This window comes from Leptopilina heterotoma, unplaced genomic scaffold (assembly GCF_015476425.1).
Source record: "Leptopilina heterotoma isolate Lh14 unplaced genomic scaffold, ASM1547642v1 Lhet_123, whole genome shotgun sequence".
Lineage (NCBI taxonomy): Eukaryota > Metazoa > Arthropoda > Insecta > Hymenoptera > Figitidae > Leptopilina > Leptopilina heterotoma.
The window spans coordinates 2,680,753-2,697,481 of record NW_025110842.1 but is presented as its reverse complement, the minus strand read 5'-3'; the positions used below and the strand labels follow the sequence as shown (position 1 = coordinate 2,697,481).

At 20.2% G+C, this 16,729-nt stretch overlaps 2 protein-coding genes across 3 annotated transcripts in view; both read right to left on the bottom strand.

The window, feature by feature from the left end:
* Positions 1-1,357, bottom strand: part of LOC122512679 (ankyrin repeat domain-containing protein 12) — a 38,574-nt gene extending 37,217 nt beyond the window's left edge. For both annotated transcript variants that reach the window (XR_006302656.1, XM_043628669.1), the window contains exon 1: positions 623-1,357. Coding sequence is in view for 1 of the 2 variants with exons in the window: in XM_043628669.1 (XP_043484604.1) it covers positions 623-746 (124 nt within the window). In the remaining variant the exon portion in view is untranslated. The remainder of the gene's footprint in view (positions 1-622) is intronic.
* A 2,642-nt stretch (positions 1,358-3,999) lies between these two features.
* On the bottom strand, positions 4,000-16,465 carry LOC122512680 (altered inheritance of mitochondria protein 44-like). The gene is made up of 6 exons (XM_043628670.1): positions 16,272-16,465; positions 12,871-13,440; positions 9,420-9,922; positions 7,124-7,421; positions 6,430-6,783; positions 4,000-4,126 (listed from the first exon to the last, which is right to left on the bottom strand). Exons 1-6 carry the CDS (start codon positions 16,281-16,283, stop codon positions 4,070-4,072), a joined length of 1,794 nt encoding a protein of 597 aa, XP_043484605.1. The 5' UTR covers positions 16,284-16,465; the 3' UTR covers positions 4,000-4,069.
* Positions 16,466-16,729: the final 264 nt, after the last annotated feature.

Below are 16,729 nucleotides of genomic sequence, written 5' to 3'. Positions count from 1 at the left end.
AATATTTCGCGGGTATTTTTCACCTGTCACTGTATATCTATATATATAATATAAAGAAAAAGTTGGCAACACTGCTCTCGTTGACTAGAAAAAAGAAAATCATTTTAGCTTTTAGCCTCATCACGTCACAAACACACATACACACTAACTCACACAATAGAAATTCACACACAAAAATACTAGACATAGAGAATATACTTTCTGAAAAAGCACCCTTTTGAATTCCGAACCTCCCCCCCCCCCCTTGTAGACTTGAATAGTTCTCGAAATACATTCACACCAACACGACTCTTTCTCACCAAGGAAACAAATAAACGTTTCGTCGTCTCTTACGAGAGAAAATAAAACGAATTTTTGACAATTTTTTTCAGTAAAATATAGGAGAAAATTCGAGAAATTTTCATAGGTTACAGCTAGAGGGGGGCAAAGAGGGGGGATAAAAACAAAATGTTTTTGTTTCCAAAAGACGAGGATAGAAGAGAAAAGGTAGGGGAGGGGGGAAGGAAGCAAAGTGCGATTCACTGCGCGCATCCCGCGCTTTTGTCATGTTTCATTTTTATTCCTTGTATTTTTTTTTAAAGAATATAAAGAAAAAATAGGAAAGATGAAATTTTGAAATTACCTGAAACAATATCCTGAGAGGTCATTTGCAAAAGAAGTGCGAGCTGTTGGCGCTCGGACATCCGCGCTGGGTAACCACGGAAACGACTGTTACCGCCTGCGGGCATTCCGTCCTCATAACTCATGCAACAATACGCCCCGAAAAAAATGCACTAAATCACATATATAAACCAAAAAAAAAAACAGCCCTCCCCCCCAAAGGAAAACAAACACAAAAACACTTTTTCTTTCCCTCCGTTTTCCTTCTCTTTCTCTTTTGATTCTAGCACACAATCCACTAGAGAACCAACCGCACAACAACAAAAAAACACATTGAGAAAAAGAATGTGTGAGGAGACTATAACCTCAAAAAAGAAAAAACAAAAAAAAAATCTTGTCAATGTATTAACAACACTATCATTGCAATATATATATTTTAGGAGAGAATCTCTCTCTGTCTCTATTTTCACGCCATTTTGACCTACCGAGCGCGCACGAATAAGAATAACGTCTGACAGAGGGTCACGAGATTATAATACGATAATTGTATTGATGAACAATGCATTTCATTAGGTGTTTGAAATTTTCACACTGGACGATATGATAGTTGAATTGTTTTGCTATTTAATTGTTGTTGCGCGACGAGGCATGTGTCTTTCAAAAAACGGTTATTTAATTTTTATAACAAAAATTTTTCAACACACACAGTGACGATTGTAAACCGAGGACTATAGAACACGCGCGATGTAGAACGTCGTGCGCGACTAGTGCGCAATATGATGCAATGGAATTTTTCGTTTTCGAATGTTGGCAGCAGTGTTTAAGCCGTATAGCGCCACACACACTAAAGCGCGGGATTATTTGAATTTTTGAAATTATTTCTCTGAATTGATAATCATGTTCACAATTAAAATTTATTATAATTATTATTATTATTATTATTATTATTATTAATAATAACAATAATAATAATTAAGTTAAATAATAAATTAAATATTAATAATAATAATTATTAGTAATGATTGAAACTACCATTAGGCAAAATTGTAATTATAATACTAATTATAATAATAATAATAATTATTATTATTATTATTTGTTAATTGAAATAAATTAAACTGTTTAAAAATCTATAAATACAACAAATTATTAAATAGATAATTGAATAATATTTTAATTTTTTATTTTAAAACAGCAAACTTTTTATGAATTTTTATTTGCGTTCAAATAAAATAATTGGCGGTAAAAAATTTTGAATTTGTACTAAAAAACTGAATTTTATTTAGATTAAAATATTTTGAATTTTATTTTTTAAATAAGTTTAAAATTTTATTTTTTTAAAATAAATTTTAAATTATTTAATATTTAATATTAAATATTATTATATTTAAATAAATTTAAATAAATAAAAATAAATTTTGAATTTTATTTTCAATTAGAAACAAATTTTTTTTTCTATTTTTAAATAAATTCTTGGTTTTTAGATATATTTTGTTTATAAAAAAATCAAATTAAAATTTGTTTTCTATTCAAAAATAAAATTCAAAACATTTTAATAAAAAAGTAAAATTCAAAAAATTTTTTTAAAATAGACATAAAAAATATTTTTTTATTTCAAAATAGAATAAATAATTTTTATTCAAAAATAAAATTATAAATTTTCAATTAAAATAAAACTTTAAATTTTGTTAGCAAAAATAAAGTTCAAAACTTTTTAATAAAAATAAAAAATATAAATTCTTTTTGTGTTAAAAAATAAAATTCAAAATATTTATTTATTTATATAAACAAAATTCAAAAAATTTGTTTCTACACAAAAATAAAATTCAAAATTATTTCTCTAGTAAAACAATTTTATAAATTAATTTTGAAAAATAAAATTGAAATTTTTAATTTTAAAAACACAATTCAAATTTTTTTAATTTTAAATATAAAATACAAAATATTTTAATGTAAATAAAATACAAAATATTTTAATGTAAATAAAATTTTTAAATATTTTAATGAAAATAAAATACAAAATTTATTTAAAAATAGAAATCAAAATTATTTTCTATTCAAGAATAAAATTCAAAATATTTTTTTTATTAAAAAAAATTCGAATTTTATTATTGAATAGAAAAAAATTTTGAATTTGATTTTTATATAAATTTTTGAGTTGAGATTTTAAAAATAATTTGAATTTAAAATTTTTTTAATTTGAATACTCGAATTTTTCGAAATTTAAAATATTTATTTTCATGAAAAAAATTAAAATTTTATTTTTGAATAGAATTAAATTTTGAATTGGTTTTTTAAGTAAATTTTTTGAATTTAGTTAAAAAAAATTGGTAATTTTAATTTTTTTAATTTGATTATTTGAATTGTACTCAAAAAAAAAATTTTTTTAATTTATTTTTATTAGGAAAAAATTAAAATTTTATTTTTTAATGGAAACAAATTTTAAATTTGATTTTTAAATAAATTTTCGAGTGGAGTTTTTAAAAATAATTGGAATTTTATTTTTTAATAGAAACAAATTTTGAATTTGATTTTTAAAAATAATTCAATTCGCTCAAAAATTTTTCTTAAAATAGAATTAAAAATCTTAATTGAATTTTTATAAACAATTTTCACAAAATTTTTGGTAAATAATTCAAGTTTTCGAAGAATTTTATGATAACTTTTAAAAATAATTGAATTCTTTCGAGAAATTTTATTAAAATCGAATTAAAAATCATATTTGAATTTTTATAAACAATTTTATCAAAATTTTTAGAAAATATTTCAATTTTTCGAAGAATTTGATTCCGTTTTAAAAAAAATGTTGAATTCTTTCCCGGAATTTTCATAAAATTGAATTAAAAACTCAATTGTTATAATCAATTTTATTAAAACTTCTGGAAAATAATTTAAATTTTTCAAAGAATTTGATTCAATTATTTAAATTCCATTTTCAATTTCAATTTCAAATTTCCTTCGACAATAAATTGCATTTTATTCTTTTTTTCCATTTTCAAAAAAAGAACCAGCAAAATAAATCTAAATACAATAAATTATTTTTCTCTTTCCAAAACTAATTTTGTCGAATGCATCAAAAGTATTCGAAAAAAAAAATTATGACAGTAAAATATATTTCACACGTACATTTAATACTATATTTTAAATAATTCACAATTAAAAATAAAATTGTAAAATAGTGTAAATAATTCTATAAAAAAAAAAAATTTCTTTCTTTAAATTACACTTAATTTACGTTTTTCAGTTCGATAATTAAAATTATCGTACATTGTATACATAATTTATCCTAAATTAAAAAAAAAAATTTGTCTCGCTACTCAACTATATAAGAAAATAATATTTCCTATTTTTCATTCTTTACAATGTGAAAATATTAAAACGAAATAAAGTCGTCTTTTATTTACATTTAAAAAATATGAATAATAAATCTAAAGAAAAATATAATAAAAGTCTTTTTGAAAATTCTATTTTACAGTGAAATATCGCTAGCAATATTTTCGAGATCGGTGAATATTCGGTCCAAATGCTGCAAAAGAATAAAATATGTAAATTAGTTTATGTTAATTATATTAATTATGTTAAATATGTTAAATATGTTAATTATATTATTTATTTTATTTATATTAATTATGTTAATTATATTATTTATATTAATTATGTTAATTATGTCAATTATGTTAATTATGTTAATTATGTCAATTATGTCAATTATGTTAATTATGTTAATAATGTCAATTATTTTAATTATGTTAATTATGTTAATTATGTTAATTATGTTAATTATTTATGTTAATTAATTTTCTTTTAGGGAATTTAAGAGAATGAAAATTATTTACATTTCTTTATTATAAATTTAAATCAAAGAAAATTTGTTACAAAAATATTTCTACTGTAAATTCAAAGAAAAAAAATTGTCAAAGTATTTTTATTGTAAAAAAAATAAAATAAAACGAAAATAATATTTTTAGTGTAAAAAAAGAAAAGAAAAATTGAAAAATATTTCCAAATTTTAAATTTAACGGAAAGGAAATTTCCAAACAATTTTTATTGCCAAAAAGTAAGTAAATTATTTTTCTATTGTAAATTTAAAAAAAATAGTATAATTTTTTTTACTGTAAATTCAAAGAAAAGAAAATTGATAAAATATTTCTATTGTAAATTCAAAGAAAAGAAAATTGATAAAATATTTCTAAATTGTAAATTTTAAAGAAAAGAAAATTGTCATAAAGTAATTTTATTGTAAAAAATTAAAAATAAAAGGGAAAAAAATATTTTTACTGTAAAAAATAAAATAAAATTGATAAAATATTTTTAAATTGCAAAATTTAAAGAAAAGAAAATTTGTCAAAATATTTTCATTGTAAATTTAGAAAAAAGAACATTGTCAAAAATAATTTTATTGTAAATTTAAAGAAATGGAAATTGAAAAGATATTTTTAAATTCTAAACTTGAAGAAAAATCATTGTCAAACAATTTTTATTGACAAAAAGAAACTAAATTAATTATTTTTCTATTGCAAATCTAAAGAAAATAAAATTGACAGAATTTTTTCATTGTAAATTCAACGAAAAGAAAAATAATAAAATATTTCTAATGTAAATTTAAAATTGAAAGAAAATTATCAAAGAATTTTTATTGTAAAACAAGAAAATAAGAGGGAAAAAAATATTTTTACTGTAAAAAATAAAATAAAATTGATAAAATATTCTTAAAATGTAAAATTTTATAGAAAAGAAAATTTGCCAAAAATATGTTTATTCTAAATTTAAAGAAAAGCAAATTTTGTCAAAAATATTTTTATTGGTAATCTTAAGAAAATAAAATTGATAGAATTTTCTTTTATTGTAAATTCAAAAAAATGGAAATTGAAAAAATATATTTAAATTGTAAATTTAAAGCAAAGAAAATTGTCAAACAATTTTTATTGACAAAAAGAAACTAATTTTTTTTCTATTGCAAATCTAAAGAAAAATAAATTTGATAGAATTTTTTTTTATTGTAAATTCAAAGAAAAAAAATGGATAAAATATTTTTATTGTAAATTTAACGAATAAAAAATTGTCAAAGTATTTTTATTTTAACAAAAGGAAATTGAAATGGAAAAAAAATATTTTCAGTGTAAAAAAGAAAATAAAATTGTCCAAATATTTTTATTGCACATTATAAGAAAAGAAAATTGATAAAATGTTTTTAAATTGTAAATTTAAAGAAAAGAAAATTGTCAAAATATTTTTATATTGTAAAAAAGCAAATTGTCCAAATATTTTTATTGTAAATTTAAAGAAAAGCAAATTATAAAAATATTTTTAAAATTGTTAATTCAAAAAAAAAGAAAGTTGTCAAAATATTTTTTTTTATAGAAAAGCAAATTGCTCAAATATTTTTATTGCAAATTTAAAGAAAAGAAAATTGATAAAATATTTTTTATTTTATTGCAAATTTAAAGAAAAGAAAATTGATAAAATATTTTTTATTGTAAATTTAAAGAAAAGAAAATTGTCAAAATATTTTTATTCGAAATTTAAAGAAAAAGCAAATTATAAAAATATTTTTAAATGGTAAATTTAAAGAAAAGAAAATTGTCACAATATTTTTATTGTAAATTTAAAGAGAAGAAAATTGATAAAATATTCTTTAATTGTAAATTTAAAGAAAAAAGAAAGAAAATTCGCAAAGTATTTTTATTTTGAATTTAAAGAGAAAAAATCGATAAACCTTCGTTTTATTATAAATAAATAAATAAATAATTATAAATAAATTATTATAAATAATTATAAATAAATTATTATAAATAAATAATTATAAATAGAAGAAATTAAAGAACTTACATCTGACTGTATTTCAGTCGAATTTGTTTCTTCCGATTTTTTATCACTCAGGGAAATAATTCCGTAATCACTGCAAGGAGGAATTATTTTATCATCATCGTCCTCGTCGTCATCATCGTCATCATCATCGTCGTCCTTGTCTTCGTTATCATTTATTTCATCGTCCTCGTCAATTTCAATATCTTGTTCTTCATCATCATCGTCGTCGTCGTCATCATCATCGTCATCGTCATCATCATCAATTTCTTCATAATCCTGTGGCTCTTCTTTAATTTCCACTATTAACTCTTCAGTTAAATTTTCCTTCTCAAGAGAAACAGAAATTTCCTTCTCCTTTTCCTTTAATACCGATATCTAAAGGGAAAATAAAGATTTTAAAAAGTGATATAAATTTTATAAATAAAGTGAATAAAATAAATTTTTTAATTAATTGTAAATCAAAACGAAGAATTTTATTGAAATTTTTAAAAATAATAAATAATAATGAATTAGTTAATAAGTAAATGCTTTTTTAATTTTCATTCTGAAATTACTGAAAATTAAAAATAAAATAAAAAATGGAAAAATAATAATAAAACAAAAATAGAAAAAATAGTTTTAAATAAATTTAATTAAATGTATAAATTTTTAAATTAATAAATATTAACTAATAAGAAAAAAAAATAATAATAATTGAAATTCATTGAAATATTACCGATGAATTGTCTTCGGACAATTTTTCCGAAGAATCACGTTTACTTTCAATGGTGATAACTTCCGCTTCGCTAGTTTTCTTCTTCTCGTTTTCCTTCAATTGATTATTTTTCTCCTCATTTTTCACACTCGTTTCGTCCTTAACTTTCTTGACACTCTTCTGCTCGCCTGGAAGACACGTATTTCCTCTTTGCCTACGAAATCTGACAATTATACTTCTTGTGTCCCACATTAAATCGTGAGCCTTTTTATAAGCCGATATTGATTCATCGACACTGTTATATCGAATAAAAGCGTACCTGTAAAAAAATTTTCTTTTTGAGCAAAAAAAAACGAGTTTTTAAAAAAACTATAAATCAAAGAATTAACATAAAATAATTAGTAATACTGAAGTACATAATTAATTATTACTGCTTATTATTTTCAAAAATTTGAATCAAATTCTTCGCTAGATTTCAATTGTTTTCTTCATAAAAAATAAAATTTGCCACAAGAATTCAATTATTTTCATAAGAAAAAAAAATTTCACAAGAATTCAATTATTTTCAGAAACAAAAAAAAATGTTGAAATAATTTAATTCCTTTCTATAATTTTGATAAAAAATCAACTTCAATTCAATTATTTTCATAAACAATTAAATTCTTTGCAAAAATTAAAATTTTTTTATAAATAATTGATTTCTTCGCAGAATTTTAATTACATTTAAGAATTTTAATAAAGTTCTTCGTAGGAATTCAATTATTTTTATAAATCAGGAAATTCTTCAAACGAATTCAATTATTTTGATTTCAATTTTAATAAAATTTCACGAAAAGATTCAATTATTTATTTTTAAGTTTGAATAAAGTTTTTCGAAACAATTCAATTATTTTATAAATTTTTGTTTTTGAATAAACAAAGAATTTTTTTTCAATATTTTAAAATAATCGTGTCTGTCAATAATAAATTATAATTAACAAATTTATTATTGAATTTTATTCCAATTTTATTGGAAATAATTGAATTCCTGAGAAGAATTTTACTATTTATAAAAATAATTTTGTTCCGAAGGATTTATTGAAATTTAAGAAAATAATTTAAATCTTTAGGATAATTTTACTTTTTACTTTATTTTTTGAAAAATAATTTAATTAATTCGAGAAATTTTAATGAAATTCCATTTAAAATAATTGAATTAATTTATAGAATTTTATTAGAATTTTAAAAGAGAATTGAATTATTGCAAATAAATTTTATTAATAAATTGTTTTAAAAATATATTTGAATTTTTATAAATTATTTTATCACAAATTTTTTAATAATAATTGAATTATTCCGAAGAATTTTATTATAATTTTTTAAAATAAAAAAAATTTATTGAAAATTTATTAAATTGAAGAATTTTCCTAATTTATAAAAATAATTTAATTCTTGCAAAGAAGTTTGTTAAAAAATTATGAAAAGTAATTGAATTCTTGTAAAGAATTTTTTTGTTTATAAACAAAAGTTTAAGTTCTGCAAAGAATTTAATTATTCATGAAAATAATTGAATTGAAGTTGAATTTTATCAAAATTATCGAAGTATTTAATTATTTCGACAAACTTTTTTTTCTGAAAATAATTGTATTCTTGTGATAAATTTTTTTCTCTTTATAACAATAATTGAATTGTTTCGAAGAATTTATTAAAATTAAATCCTAACTTAATTAGGATTTTTAAAAATTTTAATAAAATTCTTCACAAGAATTCTATTATTTTCAATAAAAATTTTTATGAAGTTTCTCGAAAGAATTCAATTATTTTCATAAATTGATAAAATTCTTCGAAGAAATTGAATTATTTTCAAATTTTTTGATAAAATTTTTGCAATAACTAAATGATTTTCCAATAAATTAAAAAAGTTAGGAAACAAAAAATCAAATAAATTTTAGAGGAATAGCAATTTTAATTTTTAGAAATAATTAAATTTCAAAAGTTTTTTCATTGAATTTATTTGAAATTTTAATGTTTGTGGTAAAGTAAATTTCCACTTTATTTAAAAATTATTAAATTTTTTGAAATTTTGAATAATTTAATTTAGAAATTCAGAAAAAGTTTTTTCTTTTTGTGAATTCTTCTGAAGAATTATAATTTTTAGATTTTATTTCTAAAAAAATGCGGAGAAAATGGGAGAAAATATATGATTTTAGGTGTTTTGCGAGAGTTAATTAATTTAAGGTGAAAAAGGGGGGAAAAGTGTAAAAAAGGGGATTAGATAAAAAAAGGAAACTAACTGTGATCCCTGATATTATTGTCTAAAAGAAAAATGAAAAAGTACCTCGTATTTCGCATTTTTTGCGCATAACCAACATCGACTCTCGCCGCTGTTGTAAATTTACTCTTCACCTCATTGACATTCACTGATTCTGGTAAATTTCCAATGTAGAGTGTATAGGGATCAATTTCCTCTGGCATTGGATTATCGTCATCCCTCAGGGATTTTCTTTCAACTTTCAAATGACCAATTCCAAATGCCACCTTCTCCAGGTCCTTTATTGCCTCGTCAATATTAACATTGTCCGCCATTTGAATGAAACAATATCGCGGACCACTTGGACTTTGAAAATGAATATTTTGAATGCCCGGATGAAAGTCGCGGACAATTTCCTTATTTAAATCGGGATCGGGAAATTTTATTATTAAACTTTGTGCCTTCACTGTTTTATTGTATTCACTTTCAATTGACAGCGCACGTTCGGCGTCCTCGCGATTCCATGGGCGACTCGGATAACTCTGCGACATTGGTTTTCGTGGTTTATTTTTCTTTGTCCTCTCGTCTTCCTGAAATATTCAATTTTCAATTAACTTAAAAATAATTATATTCTTTCGACAAAATTATATTAAAAATAATTTAATGTTATTCCTTTCAAGAATTTTATTATTTATAAAGAAAATAATTGAATTCTTTCGAAGAATTTTATTAGAATTTTTGAAAATAATTGAATTTAATTAATATTTTTTTTTAAAAATAATTGTATTATTTCGAGAAATTTTACAAAAATTGAATTCCTCCGAAGAATTTTGTTAATAATTGTAATTAATAATTTTTAGTATTGAAACTTTATTAAAATTATTGATAGAAAATTAAATCCGATTTCGTATAGTTGTTTGTTTATAAATTTTTCTAAAATTCAATTATTTTCCAAATATTTGGAAAAATTTTTAAATTTAATTATTTTTTTATATACATTACAAAATTCTTCTCAAAAATCTAATTATTACGAAAAAATGTATTCAAATACTTCTCGGAAATTCAATTATATTCAAACTTTCTAATTTATCAAAAAAAAAAATCAATTATTTTAGAAATAACAAAAATCTAAATATAGAAATTCAATTATTTTTAAAAATTTGAATAAAATTCGCAAAAATTCAAGTATTACACAAAAATTTTAATAAATCCAATAATAAAATTCAATTATTATATAAAATTGTGAAACAATTTTTTCTAAATTCAATTATTTCCGCAAAAGTCACAAAATTCTTCTCAAAAATTCAATTATTAACGAAATATTTAGTAAAATTTTCGTCAAAAATTGAATTATTTTTAAAAATTCTAATAATTTTTATTAAAAATTGAATTATTTAAAAAAAATTTTATTAAATTCTTAAATAAAATCCAATTACTTTCAAAATTTTCAATTAAAATTATAAAAGAATCAAAAATAGAATAACTTTCTAAAAATTAATATTTAAATACCTTTTTTATTTTTCCAACAGGAATTAAAATATTCTAAATGATTTCAATGTAAAGCCTCTTTGAATTTGAACTATTTCTAAAAATTACATTTCTTCCAAAATTCTATCATTTTTTTTTGGTGGAAATTTTTAAAATAATTATTCAAAACTTCTATTTTCTTTCGAAATCAAAAAAAAATATTTTTTTTACAGCAATTAAAATTTTCCAAGATTTCAATTCGAAAAAAATCTTTTGAAAATAATTATTATTTCTAAAAATTAATACTATAACGATTCTAATATTATCTAAATTTTTATCTAAAATTTTAACTAAAATTTAATTTTTTATCAATTTTTATTAGAAAATGCTAAGAGAATTCAATTATTTAAATACAAATAAAATGCAAATAAATAATTTACTGAATAATTGAATATTTCTTAAATAATTGAATTGAATAAAAAATAATTAAAAATAATTGAATTCTTTCGAGAAATTCTATTGAAATTGTATTGAAAATAATTGAATTTCTGGGACAAGTTTTTATTATTTATGAAAATAATTCAATTATTGCGACAAATTTTAATAAATTTTTGAAATGAATAATTGAATTTCTATAAAGATTTTGATTATTTACGAAAATAATTGAATTTTTGCGACGAATTTCATGAAAATTGTAAAAACAAATAATTGAATTATTTCGAAGAATTTTATAAAAATTGAATTAAATTTATAAATATAATTGAAATTTGGACGAAATTTTTTTTAATTTTTGGAAAAATAATTGAATTTTTACGAAGAATTTTATTAATTTTGAAAATAATTAAATTTCTGCAACGATTTATAATTTTTGAAATTAATTAAATTTCTGCGCAAGAATTTTAATTAAACATTTTTGAAAATAATTGAATTCTTTTGGAAATATTTATTAAAATGCTAGTTATTGAAAATCATTGAATTGAAGAAATTTGTTGAAAATAATTGAAATTTTGCCAAGAATTTTATTAAAATTTTTGAAAATTCCTGTATAGAATTTTATTATTTATGAAGATAATTGAATTTCTAGAAAGAATTCAATTTTTTTTTTTTATAAAATTTGATAAATTCTTTTTAAAAGTTCATTTATTTTCATAATTAATCAAATTCTTTACAGGAATTTTCAATTATTTTCAAAAATTTTAATAACAATCTTTAAACGAATTCAATTATTTTCAAAAATAAATAAATTCTTTGCAAAAATTTCAATTATTTTCCAAAAATATTAATAAAAATCTTTACACGAATTCGATTATTTTCATAAATAAATAAATTCTTGTCAAAAATTAAATTATTTTTATTAAAATTTTTTCTACAAATGTTATTTATTAAAATTGTACTAAAAATAATTAAATTTTTCCAAAGAATTTATTCGTTTATGAAAATAATCAAAATCGTTTAAATATTTTTATTAAAAAATTATCAAAAATAATTGAAAATTCCTGTGAATAATTTTATTATTTATCAAAATATTTGAATTTCTCAAATGAATTCAATTTTTTTTTATAAATTTTAATAAATTCTACTTAAAAATAAAATTATTTTGATAAATAATAAAATTCTGGACAGGAATTTTTAATTATTTTCGAAAATTTCAATAAAAATCTTTACACGAATTCAATTATTTTCGTAAATAAATAAATTCTTTGCATAAAATTTCAATAAAAATTTTTACACGAATTCGATTATTTTTATAAATAAATAAATTCTTTGCAAAAATTTCAATAAAAATCTTTACACGAATTCAATTATTTTTATAAATAAATAAATTCTTTGCAAAAATTTCAATAAAAATCTTTACACGAATTCAATTATTTTTATAAATAAATAAATTCTTTGCAAAAATTTCAATAAAAATCTTTACGAGAATTCAATTATTTTCAAAAATAAATAAATTCTTTGCAAAAATTTAATTATTTTCAACACAATTTTTTTTTTTATAAAATTCGTCGGAAATTTTTTATTAAAAAAAATTGAACTTAAGGAGGAAAAAAGTAGCTCTACTTTAAATACAAACCGAATTAATATCGAAATTATTCTCAAGTCCGTGCGTCTTCAAATGATTCATTAAATTCGGAACTGGCGTCGAGACATTCGACGAGACATCCGAATAAATTTGCTCCAATTTCGAATCGAATCGCTGTGTTTTCCTCTTGTTCCGATGAAAATTATTCCTCTGATTATTGTAGATAATATTTCGATTATTGTTGCTATTTGGAAGATTATTGCTGTTCGGGAAGCGCTGTTGTTCACGTTTGATGAAATTCCCCCGCTGGAAATTGCTCGTTATGTCGCGAACTGCCTGCGAGGAGAGTGCCTGCTGCTGGGCCAACCATTGCCAGGGGGGCGGTGCGTGTGTCCAGGTCTGAAGAGGATTCACTTGGGGAGTGACAAAAACGTGATGAGGGGGAGGAACTGGGGGCGGGGGTGGCATCGGCGGCAATGGTGGCTGTCCAGGTAGAGGTTGATTGATCGTCGAGGACGTCGACGTGGCCGTTGAGTAGCCAACGTAGGGATCGTAGGAAAAAGTGACGCCTTCCTGCTTCACCATGTACGGTCGCTTTGCGTCTCTATTCTCCTCTGTTATCTGTGTAATTACAAATATTATACGATTAGTAATTAAAAGCTAAAAAAAAATTAAATAAAAAAAAATTAAATAAAAAAAAATTAAATAAAAAAAATTAAATAAAAAAAAATTAAATAAAAAAAAATTAAATAAAAAAAATTAAATAAAAAAAAATTAAATAAAAAAAATTAAATAAAAAAAAATTATTAAATTTTAAAAATGATAGAAAGTAAATTATTTTATACTACAAAAATATTATTAATGTAATTTCCTCAAAATTATTATCATTTCAATTCAATTATTCATTTCTAGAATTTTTAACTAAAATTCTTCTTTAAATCAAATTATTATTAATAATTTTTAAAAAAAGTTCTTCTTTTTGGAATTTTTAAATCCATTTGTTTACAATTCAATTTTACCGAAAATTTCGATTATATTCTGACATTCTTCAATGAAAAAAAAAAAAAATTAGAAATTAAAAACTTCAAATAAGTAATTGAAAAAAAATTTCATTAAACTTTTTGAGAAAAATTAATACTATAAATTTCCTTTAAAAATCTTGTCAAGAATTTAATTATTTTTATAAATAATAAAAATATTCGCAGGAATTCAATTATTCTCAAAAAAAATTTGAATAACATTTTTCGAAATAATTCAATTATTTTTAAAATTCACAAAATTCTTCAAAAGAATTATTCAATTATTTTCAAAATTCATAAAATTCTCAGCAAGAATCTCAGCTTTAGTCGATTTAAAATAGAAAAAAAGTGGAAAAAGTCGTTTATTTAATTCAGTGTCGTCACAAAAATTATATTTTCTATTTTTCTGATCTTTCACTGATTTCTAAATTTAATTATGTATTCAAAACTTGAATAACTTCGTTAAATAAATAATTAATTTTTCAAAGATTTTTTAAAAATAATTTATGAACGATAATAGTTTTTTTTATTCATATGCAATTTAGAAAATTTCCAAACAATTGAAATTTGGTAAATTCTATTCAAAAAAAAAAAAATTGAATTTTTAAAGAATTTTAATTATTATAATATAAACGTGATTTCTCAATTTTAATTAATCTAAAAAAAGTAAATTTTAAAAAACTTTAATTTACTTTCTTCAAAAAGAATTGAATTTCTTCAAAGAATTTTTGTATAAAAAAAAGAAATAATTTTTTCAAGAATTTTGATTATAAATTTTGAACATGATTGTTATATGTAAAAATAATTGTAAAAAATTTAAATTTTGTATAGGTATATTTGAATTTTTGGAGATTTGTATTTGAAAATATTGAAAATAATTAAATTTTAAAAAATTAGAATACAAAAATTCTAAGAATTATTTTTTTCAAAAAAATTTTAAGGGCATTTGAACCTTGATGACGTCACACATGCTTTGCACAATCTGTAACGTCATCAAGGTTCAAATGCCCTTAATATAATTTTTAAAAGCTAATTTTCATTAATTACCATTTTTAAATTTACACTTGAAGATTTTTCATTAAAATTTTTGAGAAATTAATTATTTTCAAAATTTGCAATTAAAATTCTTTAAAAGTTGATTTTCAAAAATTTCTTATAAAACACTTTGCAAAAAAATCAATTATTTTCAATCAAATTTTACGAAATTTCAATTATTGAAAATCTTTTTATTGTAAATTTTAAAAATTTATTTAGTATTTATAAAAATAGTTGAATTATTTTCAAGATATTATTAAAATTTTAGGAAATAATTGAATTTTATAAAAATATTTGAATTCTTCCGAGAAATTCAATTAAAGATATTTTGAAAGTAATTGAATTCCTGCAAAGAATTTTACTATTTATAAAAATAATTGAATTCTTGCGAAGAATTTTACTATATTTATAAAAATAATTGAATTGTTTCAAAGAATTTATTAAGATTTTAGAAAATAATTGAATTTATTCGAAATATATTCAAAAATTTCTTTAAAAATTGAATTCTTCCGAGGAATTCAATTTCAATTATTTTCAAAATTTGCAATTAAAATTCTTCAAAAGTTGATTTTCAAAAATTGTTATAAAACACTTTGAAAAAAATAAATTATTTTCAATTAAATTTTACGAAATTTCAATTATTGAAACTCTGTAATTGTATATTTTCACTAAAAAAAATCGAAGAAAATTCAATTATTTAAATACAAAAATAAATATTTTATTAATTTAAAATTTATTTATTTATTAATTTAAAATTTATTTTGAAATATTTATGTAAAATTAGATTTCAAGAATAAACTTTAGAAAATAACAATTTTTCAGGAATTCAATTATCTTAAAAAGAAGAAAAATTTTTAATGACAATTTCTCAAAAACCGAATTTTTTTCCAAATTTCTAAAGTCAATTTTTAATTTTGAATAAATTGATAATATTTAAATACTTATTGTTATTTATTTTTCCACCGAGAATTAAAGTGTTCAAAAAAATAAATTTTTCTCGAAAATATTGAAAAATAATCAAGTTTTTTTTTAATGAATTCCAAACTTTGGAAAATTTTTAAAAGGAAACTAACTTTTATTTTCAGAAATCTAGCAAAAAGTAACAAAATCGTAAAAGAAATAGTAAATAGTATTTTAGAATTTAGTCGATTTAGTTCAAGTACCTAGACAAGTGCGAAGCCTGTCTTAAAATGCGTTCAAAATTATATCAAAAATCTCTCAATTTTATGAAATGAAAAAATAGTTTCTCTTCTAACAAAAGCAAAAAATTACGTTTAGTTTCAGCAAAATTAGAAATTACGATCAATATTATTCACAGATTCTCGAATTACTTGAACCAAAACGAATGGTCAACTTTTCTGACAATTGTAAATAAAGGAAAGAATTTTAATTACTTACAGTGCGTTTCATATTGTCGAATATTTTCCCCACTTTCACAAATTTTAACCCACTTGTTTAATTAACATTAATAGAGACTGAGTTCGTGAAAAATATCATTAAACTTCGCGTTCTTTTTTAATAACACAAACAAATGTTAAACAATTGTTTACATCCACTGCTTCCTTGGTCATAAACTAACTGTAAAGAGAGTGGAAACTTGCCGAAAGTTAGTAACAACCACCGGAACCGGAAGAACACTTTTTTAAGCTCCGTTTAGTGTTGCACCTCTAAATTGCTTCATTGCTTCTTCAAAGTACCTTTTGATATTTTATTTTATTTCGTTTTTTTACATTGAAATTTATGAATTCTACATCCAAAATTTATGTTTTTTTTGCGAAAGGGCGTAAGATACGTTTTTTTTGTAAAATGTAAAAGATTTCGTCACCTGACGGGTCACAACTACCCAACCCTGCGAT

Bases quoted from the DNA above. Each gene is read 5' to 3' on its own strand.
- LOC122512680 (XM_043628670.1), bottom strand. The intron at 7,422-9,419 runs GTACTTTTTCAT...ATTTTTTTACAG, and splicing joins CAAAAAATGCGAAATACGAG to GTACGCTTTTATTCGATATA. The intron at 6,784-7,123 runs GTAATATTTCAA...TTTTCCCTTTAG, and splicing joins TGTCCGAAGACAATTCATCG to ATATCGGTATTAAAGGAAAA.